The sequence below is a fragment of the Kryptolebias marmoratus genome, linkage group LG2 (genome assembly GCF_001649575.2).
Source record: "Kryptolebias marmoratus isolate JLee-2015 linkage group LG2, ASM164957v2, whole genome shotgun sequence".
Lineage (NCBI taxonomy): Eukaryota > Metazoa > Chordata > Actinopteri > Cyprinodontiformes > Rivulidae > Kryptolebias > Kryptolebias marmoratus.
The window spans coordinates 6,188,668-6,203,343 of record NC_051431.1 but is presented as its reverse complement, the minus strand read 5'-3'; the positions used below and the strand labels follow the sequence as shown (position 1 = coordinate 6,203,343).

General features: G+C 36.5%; 1 protein-coding gene across 1 annotated transcript in view; it reads left to right on the top strand.

The window, feature by feature from the left end:
* The window catches only part of b3glcta (beta 3-glucosyltransferase a), a 62,203-nt gene that overhangs the window by 22,515 nt on the left and 25,012 nt on the right, over positions 1 to 14,676 (top strand). Inside the window, exons 3-4 of the mRNA XM_017416339.3 lie at positions 922 to 961; positions 13,741 to 13,850. Coding sequence (XP_017271828.1) covers positions 922 to 961; positions 13,741 to 13,850 — 150 coding nt within the window. The remainder of the gene's footprint in view (positions 1 to 921; positions 962 to 13,740; positions 13,851 to 14,676) is intronic.

Genomic DNA, 14,676 nt, shown 5'->3' with positions numbered 1-14,676 from the left:
ATATTTGCATCTAACTCTGAGCACCTGAGGAACAAAAATGTAAAGACACAGAGGCTTACTCAAATTATGAATATATCTGCATATTTGCTCATCTTTTCATGTTTCTCCATCTTTTTTGATGCCTGCCAAAGCATTCAGCATTTATATTAGGAAAAAACAAAAATTAATAACCTGTAACAGTCACAGGAGGCTGTTCAAGTGAGGGAAACGGATTAATTTAATAAGTATGAATAATTGTTAATCATTCCAAAATAAGCGGAGGTTTTTAAGCTGGTTGACAACTACAATCACAACACTGTTGCTCCTTGTAAGCACTGTACCCCACTGTCTGAGACAGAATTTATTACTTAGTTAAGCTCTCCGAAGCCTGCAATAGCTCGCCAGTGAAATGATATTTAGTCTAGAGGAAGTCATAAATCAAACTCGGTTTATCATTATCTATTAATACGCTGATGCTCTCGAGCTCAGATCTCAAACGTTTTTGCCTTCTTCCAAGACTGAACAATTTCATCTGAAAGGCGGAGGTGAAAACCGTTCCTCAAAGTTTTCCGAGGCTCATGATTGATTTAGTCAGCCCTCCATGGTCTGCAGCATGTGCTGACAGCTCTGAAGGTGGAACGGTGCCTTAATTGAGCTGAAAACTCAGAGCTTAAATGCTGCAGGCACAAAAACCCACACAATTAGGAAGGACTAATGACGTGGGGTTTCGCCCATTATTCCTCCAAACAAGCCATAGGGGATTCAATACTTAGTATCATTAATTCTTCATTAGTGATTAGGAAGTGGAGGAAGGTATTTAGCAGGAAATCAGCATCTTTGCGCCACCCATGTTTGTGTTGGTGAATCAAACGTGGATGTATATGTAGGTCAGTATTTGAAGATGGTTATCTGAATTATTAAAAAGTCTTTCTGTCTTTTCAGAACAAAGATGAGATCCACGTCATTCACAAGAACAAACTGGGTAAGTTCTGTTTTTTTTTTCTGTTTTAATTAGCTGTGGTTAAAAGACAGTAAGACAAAAAAGTTGCAGTTTGATCACGCCCAGCTCCCAATGCTTACTGAAGCAGAAAGAATGAAAGAAATGTGTTTTTTGGGGGTTTTTTTTCAGAGGAAATCTGAAATGCAGTGTATTGTTGTGTACTGTGAGAAACTGCAGGCTCAGGTTTTATGTTCTTGGAGCCGTTGTAGCTTTGCCTTTGAGTTATTACCCCTCCGTCTTTGGGTCATGGTCTGGTACACCTTGAGCCTTTTGCTTGTCACAATGCTGCACTATCAAACTATTTTAATCCCCAGTTATGTTTGGGCAGTGGAGAGAAGAGCATGGAAACTCCTCAGCTGACCACCAGGATCAAACCTACAAGCTTCTCGCCAAACGGGTTGTTAATGAACTCCATGAATATCGCCATAATTTCAAGAAAGAAATAAGAGAAAGAAAAAAGATCATTTTCACTTGTCATTTTGAGGGTACTTTGAAGCCCTCAAATTTAATGTGATGTTCCTGCTAAAACACATTAAGTGTCATTCAAGCAGCTATTCTGCTGCACATTCCTGACATACAAACACTGTGTGAGACCGCTGTGCTGTTACAGAGTTGTCATTGTTAGGGACTCATGGCAGGTGAAGTGACAAAGTAAGAAGGATTTCTGGGTAAAAAGAAGGAAGAAGGACAGTTGAGCTCATTATTGTAGCTATGTTAGATTGTTTTTACAGTGCATCTGTCTGTTAAATTACTGTTATTCCACATTAATCAAAATATTAACAATAAATAACAAGATAAATAATAAAATATTTAAAGATAAACTAATGAAAAATTATGAACTTGTTCAATAGATAAACTAAAAATGCAGAAAATATTTGCAATTAGACACAGTGAGTGTTTTCACTTTGTGTCCATGAGAACACAAAGCTTCAGTCAAATTAATTAAGAGAAATGTTTTATGATGAATATGTATCTGAAAATAAAAGAAATTAATTTGAACAGAAACACAGATTGTGCTGTGTGTGAAACCCATCATGTGCCGAATCCATTAAAGATTCTGATTTCTGCTTCTTGCTAGAAATAAGGAAGACATTAATATAAAATAATATATTTTAGATTTTTTTTTTTTTGCACAACGCTTCATAATTACAGCTTGCTGCATTGCATACGTTTTACTGACTGCATAGATTTACTTTTGTTTGAGTACTTTATTTTCAAAAGGAAATACATTCTTTTATACAGGTTTTGTAAACTTAATTTGTTAGTATATAGTAGCTTGAAAAAAATAGTCACACACCTTGAACTTTTCCACATCTTGTCCTGTTAAGAGCACGACCTTCAAAATATTTTACTGAGATTTAATGTGATAGATTGAGACAAAGTTGCCTTTAACTGTGAGTGGAAGGAAAATGATGCAAGGTTGGTAAATTTCTTTTACACATAAAAGTGTGACGTGCATTTGTGCTCAGCTCCTGATTTCAAAAGTCACATAAATAGTAAATAAAGTTTGTCTGGGTGTAATTTAATGTCAGTTTAAATGCAGCTGTTGAGTGAAAACCTCAGAGGTCTGTTACAGAACATCAAGGATCAAACAGCATCACGAAGACCAAGGAACACAACAGACAGGTCAGTGTTGTAAGGTGAGAAAATGTGGAAAAGTTCAAGGGTTATGAATACCTTTTCAAGGCACTGTATAATAGTTTTAAAACAACTGAAAGTGATGTGAAAGAATTATCTTTTATGTGTGGATATCAGTAGCTCTTCCTTTGAAAACCTCCAAGATCTACCCGGCACATACTTTATGAATAATTAATTACTGCTCTTTTAATCTTAGTATTCTGTTTATTGTTTTATTTGACATTTCAAGCCAGCGTTCATCAGTGGAATTCAGTTGTTGTCTTGTGTGACCTCCAAGAAAAAAAAAACTATGCTGAGAATGTTTTAGTTATGTGAGAATTTCATGCAGGAAGGTTTTAAATTTATTTCTTCGTTAGATCATGAATAATAAAACCTGAATTGAAAACTACGGTGCAGTGTGAAATTTGAATGGAAATGCAACAGACAGAAAATTATAAAAGTCTCTCTTCTGATTCCTGCCTTGAAAACCTATCAAGGTGGATATATAAATATATTTTTTTTTATTTCACAAATATAGTTTCATTTCTCTGTTGATTTGACAGCATGAAAGAATTTTCCTAAGCAGAGCAAACAAAGCAGATCACACACGTTGCATTCATGTTATAGAAACTCATAGAATCACCAACTCAACGTGATTTTTGGGAGCCTGCGAAGGATTTTTGAGCCTTTTTGCTGGACCTCTGCCTGTTCATTCAACTAGGTCAATGCAGGCACAAAAAGCACACAAAAGCAGCTTCATAATGCTCGTTTGGCACCTCGGCATAAAGAGCAAATCCAAACAGACAGCTATCTGAACCATGGAGCTACAATATCTTCCTGTAACACGTTCTTTGTTAGAGCAGAGAAGCAAAACCATCCTGCAGGAACTGATCTGAGACAACAACAAAAGAATTCCTATGAACCTGAAAAAATAAAATAAAATAAAAAAGGTGTGACTAATATGTTTGTTTCAAAAGGGAGTGTGACTTTTAGGAAGTATTTGGACAAATCAGTTGAATAATCTGTTTTTACAGGGAGGACAAGGCTGCAGTTCTTTGTAGGTAAAAGAATACGTCAGTGAAATCACATCGCCCACATGGCACAAGAGTCCACTTTAGATCATTAAAGCCAGAACCTACAACCATTCTCGCCCTTATTGCCAAAATGATTCTTTTTTGTAATGTGACATAAAAATATATTGATTGAACATGACATTTCTTTCTCTCCTATTTTTCATTTCTCTTTGAAGTCTTCTTATTAGTTTTATTTAAAATGAAAGCCAGCAGTAGTTTTGGATAAAACACATCATGCAAAAGAGTTGTTTGTCTGTCTCTCTCCGATGACGGCTCCATGAAGGTTATATTTGTGCAAATGTCACTGCACAGAGCAACTCAGCATTACTCCAGATTTTGCTAAATCATCTTAAAGGTCTTTGCAATCCCATGAGGAGTTTTCTTAGAAAGTCTTTCTGAGCTCCTGGATCTCAGCACTTGACCATCATCATTACTGTTACCTCTCTCTTAGTTTTAAAAGTTATTTCACGCCTGAGATCTTTGTGAGGGTTGTCAGAGCTTGGAGCTCTTGCATGCTGAATTTCATTCTGAGAACTGTTCAAAGTAAAAGTAATGAAATAATAATATTAATTTTTTGGGAGAAACATTTTCATCCTTAATTTGTATTTACCCTTTGCAAACCCAAAAAGAACAGGGGATTCCTCCACCCATAATCAGCTGCATATGATGCTGTTAAAAATGCCATTTGCTCAGCAGCACAGATTGCAGAAACCTTGGAGTGTATATTTTGTCTAAGGGCCTCAGGAAAAGAAATAATTTAACCACCTGCAATTTAATAAAGATTTTTTTATTCAAAAATGAAAACCTGCTTAGATGCATAACTCATCCACTTGTGCCCAAGGCTCCATTAGATATCACCTAACGTTTCACGATGTATTTAACGAATTTTAGGATTCGGTTTGTTTATGTGGGACATTTTGGGTCAACTTGCATCACAGCATCAGAGTTTCATCAAACAGCCACTGTGCTGTAAACTGAAAGGAGCATAAAACTAATATATACCAGCTCAATAACATTAGATAATATGTTTTCACATAATTAAAAAACTAGATTATTGAATGTATATAAATTAAACCATTATAATTCAAAATTGTTATATTTCACAGAGCATTTTTAGTTTAGTCAGATCGGTTTTGGAGATAGTTTTGCTTTCTTTTAGTTTTTATTATTATTATTATTATTATTATTATTATTATTATTATTATTATTATTATTATTATTATCCACTTGTTCCTATAAAATATCAAAACAAAAGTAGATATCACATCATACAGCATTAAAATTCAGCTTTTTTTACTCTAATAATAATCTGACAGTATTTTGCAGATTGTAAATAACTTGGCCGGCTTTAATAAAGTTAAAATCTACGGCTGCTGTCTGTGTCCAGGGATGGACATTTTTCGTACGTGTAGGAGGAATTACATTATGGTCTAGTGGTGCTACAGTGGTAGATGGTTGCCTCTTCTGTATTTGCTGAATAAGTGCTTAAACTGAAGGCAGCAGGTCTTCTTTTCTTAGTTGTTGATTATCTTTCATTTCTCCAAAACACTCCTTTGAATCTATCTGAGTCATGGAGGGTTTGAGTCATGGAGGGTTTTAGTTTTATGAAGTGGAATGGGGAGACCCACATTTCAGACCAACGGGTAAAAGGCTGTGTTCACATGTTTCAAGAAGGAGTCACGGGTAAATTGTTGGTATTGTGTAGATAAGGAGTGAGAGCCCCTACTCAGTTTTATTGTTTTATCTTTTATTATTTACCATATACTTTCCTTCAAATCTTCTGTCCCTCCCTGTCCAAAATCTGAACATTACTGTCCTCAAAAAGGGGTTATCTTTTAAGTCCTGACCTAACCAGCTGACTCTTCTGTGTTTAAAAGTGATTGTCTAGTTTCTGTTGTATAAATCTGTGCGACCCCTTCCTGCACTGAATGTACCACGTAACCCAGCTCGTGTCTGGATGTTTTATCATTGCGTTGAACTTCAAGGACTCTCGGGGTGTTAATGTTTCTACAAAAGCTTCCAAGCCTGAAATTCTCCAGTTAGCAAGAATTGGAGAAGCCTTTCAGGTGAGAGTTGAAAAGCCTTCAAGAACCTTGAAAAGAATGTTTAGTTGCTTTCTATTCAAACACTTAGGAAAAAAAAAAAGCCATGCTAAATTTGACTTTATGGAGCGTGGCACCAAATAGATGTTTGAAATTGATGCTGTAGAAAAGTAAACAATGGGTAAGTTTCCTTATATTTAAGAGGAAAAAAAGAAAATGGTAAAGGAACAGCAGATGCAAGGTGCAGTGACAGAAGTTTGAAGAGAGCTTTTTTTTTTTTAATCATAATAGTCATTGACATGTTCATCGTTTTATTTTTTGTCTGCTTGAGATTTCCTTTTAAGACTGCAGTTTCAAAAACTGAGAGTCCTCTCTGAGTTGCTGGTTTATTATTCTAAAATGTCAGAGTGCAATGCAGCTTCTCATACCACGCTCGAGGTGTGCCTGATAAGCCACCAGGAATTCAGTATGCAAATGTCTTTCATGACGATGTTATGACATTAAGAACAAAGACGTCTGTGCAACAGGCAATTCATTTTAGGAGTGATTTGTTCTGTGAAACATAATAACAGGTCTGATGTGGAATCTGGGTTGTGGACCTTTGCGGGGATTTAACATATGCCCGAAAAGAAAAGGAAAAAAAATGAAGATGAGAAAAAAAATAAACAATTTGACCTTGTTACATGTAATTTTTCATTACAGTAGTGAACAGTGGATCTCGTAGAATGTAAGAATATAAATCAGGTTGGAACTACAGTAATTTAAGGCCTAACATTTCTTGCAGGAATGCATATTGTGCGGCACTTTTCAAGCCAGAGTTTTGGTTAATATTGTCTCATGTGACAGAGTTGTAGCTGTTTTAGTGAGACCTTTAAGACAACATTATGCACAATCTCATGCGATATTACAAGATTTCACAGCGAGGGGATGTGTTGTGAATAACTTCCGGCTACTACCACATCAATTTTTTTACTTTATATACACAGTTGACTCCAGTAGTTAAAGCCAACATTTCAAACACAGATCTCACACAATCAGTTAGAGCCATGTGTCAATGTTGTGAATCAGTTTCATGTACTGCCACACCAGATCTTAGCTCTATATCAGTCAATCTGATAGAGTTATATCCATTTTTGGGTTTTCTAAGGTTAGTTAGCTGTAGTGGTCATGTGGAATTGGGTTGAGTCCAAAACCTAATCCGTTGTAGATCTCAACCCAGTGCTTACTTTTTAAAAGTATTTTTCAGGAGAAATTTTTCAAACAATACAGACAAATGAACATGCACACAGACACAGGCAAAAACATTGTTGCCCTGCCTTTGCCCTTTTTGCACCGGGCGTTAATAAACATCAGTAAAGAAATGATTCTGTCCGATAATTTAACACACTTCTGCAGTTTGCATGGAGCCAGTTTCTTTAGACTTGAAAAAAGCATTGTATCTACAAAAAGACACAATGTTCACAAAAGCAATTAAATGTCTAAGTTTTTTCCCCCCCACGGCTTTGCACAGCCACCCTGAGAAATGTCAGCATCTATTGACACAAGGGCTATAAATTTAAGCATTTTAAACTTGTTTTCTGCATAAATGACAAAAAAAATCCCAATTTATTTAAGTCATGTTTCATCCTGTTCCATCTCAGCCAATAGTTTTATGAGTAATAAATGGGCTTCATAAGCAAATCCCGGAATCTCTTAAGAATTAATTGCTTTAGCTTTCTGAATTATTGATATTAAGTGAAGTTCAGGGGTTGAGTTCAACATTCATTAGTCTTCAGATGAGTTGACTGTTGAGTTCTGAACTCTAGAGAACCTCTAATAAATGTGATTATTAGATGTTAGAGGAGATTTTTTCCCCACTTTTTACAAGTTGGATTCACTGGGTTTTTGTTGCTCTTAGAAAATTGCAATAAGATGGTTTTCTCTGTGATATTTTCACCCTCTGCCATACTGCTGTTTCTTATGCAGACTATTTTTCACTTCCCTCTTTATTATTCTGGTTTTGCACTGTTAGTGCACCCGCCCATATTTCTCAGTACTGACGTTTTCCTCCTCTCACTCCATTTCTGCCGGCTTCCTCTGATATTTTGCTCTCTGTGTTTATTGGTTGATATTTGTGATATTGATCTCTTTTTTTTTCAGCAGTAAGCTGAAAGTTAAATACACCATGCTTTCCATCGATCTTTTGCAAGGCAATTAAAAGTATGTATTAACAGGAGAAGAAAGCTGATAGAAAATCATTTCACTTACTGCTTGATCCATAGGCTTGCGTCACAGTAGATGATTGCCAAGGGGAAAGGTAAATCATTTTTTTATTTCTAAATCAAACTCTCAACAACCTAAAAAACAGTTGGATATACTGAACGTGCTTGCAGACTGAATATCAAACGTGTGTCTGCAGGTTGACTTTTAAACATTTAAATCTTGATGCTGAAAATCTCATCATTTGCTTGGTTGAAGACAAATGTTACACCATTTGCTGTTTGTCTCTCTCGTGCACTGATTTGGAGATGCAGTAGGACCTATAGGGGAAGTCTTTTGGAGTTTTCTTCTAGGCCATCCTGTTTCTGGGAGTCCAATCATGTGAGTCATTGGAGTGAGTCGGGATTTTTCACCGGCACAATCAACTGCTGGATGGGGAATTGGGGCTGCTGACTATGAAAATGAGCTACTGACATCCTCTCTCATCTCTACCTGTGCGCTCTGGACCCATCAAAAGTTCTTCCTACAACAGCCTAATGGCCTAGTCCACAGACTCTTATCAATCTAGAGTTCGCCAGACATTTATCATGACGATTGCTCCCCTGATCCGCATTCTGTCCTTTGATTCATCACTTTTCTTTACTCGGGTCTGAGCTGGATTAGAAATACCTTTAGCACTGTTTGTTGCCTGGCCACCCTATGTGTGCTTATTGAGCTGTGTTGATAGAGATGCTCCAGGCTTAAATAAATGTTCCTGTGACAGTCCCAGTGACTTCACACACCCACTTAGAGACACTGATGGGGGCGACAGACCTGCAGGAGTGCCCAGAAGTCAGTGCGCTCCCAGCTATTCTGCCACTTGGCAACATCTGCAATCTGCTCCAAGGAGGTGTCACTATTGATTTGTGTAAATGACACTACAATGCTGCACAGCCAGTGGCCAAGCAACTGCAGTCTTTTTTTACACACACTCACCTAGAAAAACAACCTTATTTTAGTTTATTAGTCGTGGTTCTCTAATTTGTTTGATTTTTTACCTCCCGATGTCAAAAAAGGTTAAAGCAGCATCTAAACACCGAAAGTGTTCACATATAGTTGCCAGGAACCAGATATTGATGGCCTTTTAAAGTGCCTTTGTGCGTTTAGAAGAGCATCAGAAAATGGCAAAAGGAGGAGGCAGAATTCTCCTCCTCCTTATTTTATCCAATATATTTCAAGGCTGATACAGACTTTTTTCCGCACATGGAGTGGCCTCTGAGGAATGCTGAACAAGGAGAGATAAACGAACACTCGACTCCGGCATTCTAGTTCCATCAACCTGGCAAAATAAAATCATTTGCGCTGAAGAGACTGGGGATTTGGCTGCATTTCCTTAGGAAACGTCTTTTTTTTTTTTTTTTTTTACCCTCAAGACAATAAAATGTGCCTCTTTTGCAATTCAAAGTTTACACAAATGGACTAAAAAAGAACCATCATATGATCCTGACCAGGTCTTAATTTAGTTAAAACTGTGTCAAATGAACAGCAGATGACATTTAGTTCTGTGTCTTCATTTATGTAACAGAAACTAATGCAGCGAGTGAAAAGGTTAGTAATTAGAAAGAAAAAGGTCTGGAGTCGACAGTGGTGAGTGTGTGTTTGTAAGGCTGATTTCTTTTTTTTTTCCTTTTTTTTTGGTGTAAGGGGGTGGGGGTCGTTTGTATGGAATTCTCTAATTTGTTCTTTTGTCTATTGTGAGTAAAATAGTTTATTGATTATAAGCAATTTTTCCAATTTTAAAAAACGTTTTCATTGAGATACAGAAGAATCAGCAGTACATTCTTGTTTTGTTTTTATTTTATTTTGTAAAAGCAAAGAGGTTCTATTTTGCACAATTTTACATATTTTAGATGAATGTATTAAGCTGCATAGATTAATCAAAATGTTGTACATTTTTGTGGTGTTTGAAGTACATTTAATTTATCTCATATTTTGAGGCGATCAAGTGTGTTTTTAATCACATACATTTGTTTGAGTAAGGATTTTGTTTTGTATTTACTGGGAAACAAAATTGGTACAACTTTTCAATAAGTTGTCAATAAGCTTTATTGAAGCATTAACAAGCAGCAATAAAATATAAACAAATAAACTGACGAGAGTAAAATGTAAACAGAGCATTTTATGTTGAAAATTTATGTTGACTTGACTTAAATAAATCAAAGTACAGGACTTGATTTTGCCAAAAATTTGGCATTTATTCAGCGTATAAACAGTGTTTTATAAACATTTTATAAATGCTTAATAATGCTTTATAAGGCATATACAAACTCATGAATACCACATTTTAAATCCTTAATAAATACTCTATAAAAAGTACTCTTATTGAAGACTTTTAATTAACTTCTGGATGTCCTAAAACTATTGAACAGTGATAATTAGATCAAGAAAAACAAATGTAGCTGTGCCTTCTCTCTGTAGGAAAACCTCCTATTTAGGATGGAAATCCAAGCTCTAGTTGTGTCCTCATACAGTTTGATCATGAAAGGACCAGAGTGTCTAACATGAATATCGCTCGACTGTTTATCGCTTTGTCAAATTTTAATGGATTTATAAATGGAGAAAAAAAAAACATGTTTTACTAAAACATTTAGCAACTAGTATACCTCTCATGTGTTTATTAGTTTACATTAAAATGCCAATGAAGTTTACAGTATTTTTAAAACCTTGAAGCAGAGGTAATCCATCTAATCCTGCCATTGTCACATACATTCTCTCTCACTCTCACCCTGGACAGGTTGCAAGTCCATCACAAGGCCAATTGAATTACACACCAGACAAAGAACCACCCACCCACCCACACACACACACACACACCTAAAGTCAATTTTAATATTCACTTAACAAAACATGCATTATGGAATGAAAAATGTGAAAAAACATCCACGGGGAGAACATTCAAACTAGACAGAAAGATCCAGGCAAACAAGGATTCAAAACTGAGACTTTCCTGATCCAACATGCAGCCCTTATATGAAATCTCAGCTGCAAATCCAGTTAAAACTGTAAACATATAATGGTTAGAGGCTATTTAATAATAATTTAATAATCATCTGACATCAAATAATCACCCAGCACCATGCTGAAAGCATAAGAAATTATGTAAACATGAACTATACACATGGTGACCACTGGAATTTTATATTGTGTTTGATAAATGAGGGGAAAACCATAAGTGGCTTTAAAAACACCTAGTGGCTTTATTTAAACTTTGCAGGATACTGTCAGAGAACAAATGCAGCAAAGGCATGATAGCATCGAGGGGTTTCTTTTGACCTTGCAACAGTTCCTGCTCAGAGGACATTAAATATCTCTCTTTTGTCTTGGGGCAAAACAAACAACAAGCAACTGCAATTCCAGTCTAATGCCTCAATTTCCTAGCAACAATGTACCAATAGGCAAACACTCAACACATTCCAGCCTAAGACCCCTGTGCTACTATAGGAACCACATGAGTAATATTTGCTTTGCCACAAACCTCCAGACACTTGTAACTTTTTGTAATGTATTTCCTATCCATGACCTTTTTTTATCTGAACATGCAACTTTTTATTTTAATTCTATATTTATCTTAGGGCAGCGCCATCATTGTTCAGTCTTTGGCAGCAGTAGCAAAAGCACAGAAAGACCAGATAGTTTTTAAGTAAGGATAGATTCATCAGTTGTGCTGCCATGTTTATCAATACAGTGCACAAAGGTGATTTTTGAACAAGCAGAAGGGCTGAGGAATGATAGAGGTGGAGGAAGAAGGGCACTAAACCAGGATTTTTTCTTTTCCCCTTTTCGCTTCGTCATTTGATGATTAATCGAAAGCCATTAGCGTTGAGTCAAGGCCAGTGAATTCAGTTTTAATTAGTTTCTTTTTTTACCTCTCATTCTCCTTTGCTTTGACATTTTGTGTGCATTATCTACACAATGAGAAATTGGCAAACTGCTTATCTGATTTTTGCCTTAAGTGTCTTCCAGCTGGTATTGATGTACTGTGCAGTATCAGGAGGCTGATGGCTCAGCTGGGGTCTTGAGATGTACTCCTTTATGAGAAACTAAATGCACACACACGCTCACACACAGTCTTTCATTTAGCAAACTCAGCAAAAGGACGTTTAGAGGTGAGGTGGCTGTATTCTCACTAAGCTTAGCTCTTGAGGGTAGATTTGTTAGGAGATGGACATGCTTAGATTTATCAAGAAATCTCCCAAAACACCCTTGCAGGGGCTCAGGGTTTGTGTTATGTGCCAGGGAAAGGGTTTACACTTCCACTAGTCCTTTATCAAAAAGATTTGACAAAGATATTGTACTGGATATAATGTATATCTCTGTCCCCGACAGATAATTCTGATTCTGAGGTGAGAGTTGGGGCAAGTACTGTAATTGAGGTAGAGGTAATCCATCTAATCCTGCCATCATCAGCTCTTACCATTCCCATTGCTCCCCGTGTAACTATTGGAGTATTTCTTTTTAGATTGTTATTGCTCCTTATTTATGTTTTAAAGCTTTGAAATACTTGGATTTATCAAATTTGGCATAGTAGCAGGGGAGGATTTCCAGCATTAATTAACATTGTATTTTCTTTATGACTATTCTCTGTACAAATGTCTAATCAATTCAATTTTCAAAAGCTGCTTGTATTCAAACAACCTTGCACATCCTATTTCAATATTTCTGAGATGCTATTTAGAACCACAAACTCCTGTCAACTCCTTATTCTTGTTACTTAATAATAGCTCCCACCTCTCAGCTTGAAAAGCTTTTTTGTTGTCACAGTCATCTGTCACAGGGGGAATGATGAAACAGAGGTTAGAGAAAGTGAGCCTCTAATCGGGAGGTTACAGGTTTGGATCCCCGGACCGTCCCAAAACTTAGTTGGGAAAGATGAAGCGCCCACATCTGCCTCCATTTTCTTTACCCCCCTTAACCCTCCAGCTGCTAGCTCGGGCGCTATAGATGGCAGCCTTCTGCTCCTCATGTGCGATGAGATAAATGCAGCGATTGAATTTCCCCATTGGGGAAATGAGTCTAGTAAAATTAATAATAATAATAAAAACATTTCAGCAATGTTCTGTAGACTTTATTTTGATGTGAGGGACAGCTTGCAGAATTTTGGACTTGTCAAATGTAATTGTACACATCCAAAGACAAAATGACACTTTTCTCTCTTTTATTGTTTTCCCCGTGGTTCTTTGTTCTTGTTTTGTGTTGGCTGTGAGAGCCACAATGTTTATGTGGACTTGTTTGTGCAGTCAACAAGATTTTTCACGGAGCTGTTTTGCTTTTACAGACCTGTATATTCCACATGAAGATGACCTGCAGCTACTACAGTTAATGTTAAAGATGAAATTTAACCATGTGTCAGCATCAAAACAGCTTTTATTAGACCATTTTAATATGATGTTATTCATCTAATTGTTACCTGTTAATTTTGGTTTTAACATTATAATAACAAGGTCGAATTTTACTGATGCTGTATTTGTGTCACTAAGCCAGAAGTGGACATCTGGGTTGTGATAACCTTCTGGGTGTTACTGCACCTCAGAGAAATATTCATCTGTCTGCTAATCTTTTATTAAATAAAATAGTCTTGAATGTGACATTTACATACTCTCTTCCAAGTCAATTAAAGCTCATGATGTGGTGGTTATTATCACCAGGCCAATAATGGAGATTAGCCAAAGTCACCTCAGAAACTCAGAGTGTGGCTCTTATCTTGTCTTGCTCTTAGAAGGTCATTGATTGCCCTGATCCTTTTTCACAGTATGGGAGCTCTCTCACATCTTTGTCCTTTGTGTTCCTCCAGACCTGCGGGAGATAGTGTTTGTCATCCAAAGTCAAAGCAACTCCTTCCATGTGAAGCAGGCACAACGACAGAGAGCGGATTTACTCAAGCAGGCACATAGCCTCACAGTGGTAAGATTCAAACTATCCTTCACTCGTGTTACCATTCTCTTACTTGGACACACAAACAAAACATGGAAACTCAGGCACTAAATGTTTTACTATAGGTTGAAATTTACTTCACTGTTAAAAAAAAAAAAAAAATTCTCACTGTGAATTTTTGTTGGGTGTTTATGCTGTTTGATGCCACCACCAGTTTGCAAAAACATCACAAATTTAGGTACACAGAAAAAATGCTGTTGCTATTTGCATAAATATCGGAAAATACTTCTAACTTTTAATATTTCATGATGGGTTGAAGAATTATTCATGATAACCTTCGTGGTACCCTGCGTGTAAAGTGCATTTAAGTCCTAAATATGAAAGCATAGTTTAAAATATGCAGGAGTTTCAGCTTTTTATGGCATGCAGTTACTTATAATTTTATGTAATTAGAAAATTTTTCTGAACCATTCAGAAGGGACCTGAGGACATTGATTTGGAATGAGTTGTGCTTGGCTGTATGGTACTGTAGTGGTAAAATAAGAAATAAGAAACATACATTGGCAGCAGAGTGTAGTTGATCTCAAATCGCTTGGAGAAGAGCTTGGAGCAGCAGCCCCAGTGCTGCTGCTGTTCTGACTGACCATTTGCAACATTACATCAAAATGAGGAACTATCAGGGACGTGCGGTCAGGGGAGGCAGGTGAGGCAGAGCCTCCCCTGTCATCATGACAAGAAAAAAAAAAATCATAACATAAAATGAATATTAATATTTGTCCACTGATCTTTATGTATGAGTAATTTTCGAACATTTTTATGGTCCAAATCGCATTTTTATAGTCAAAATCGCTGAAAT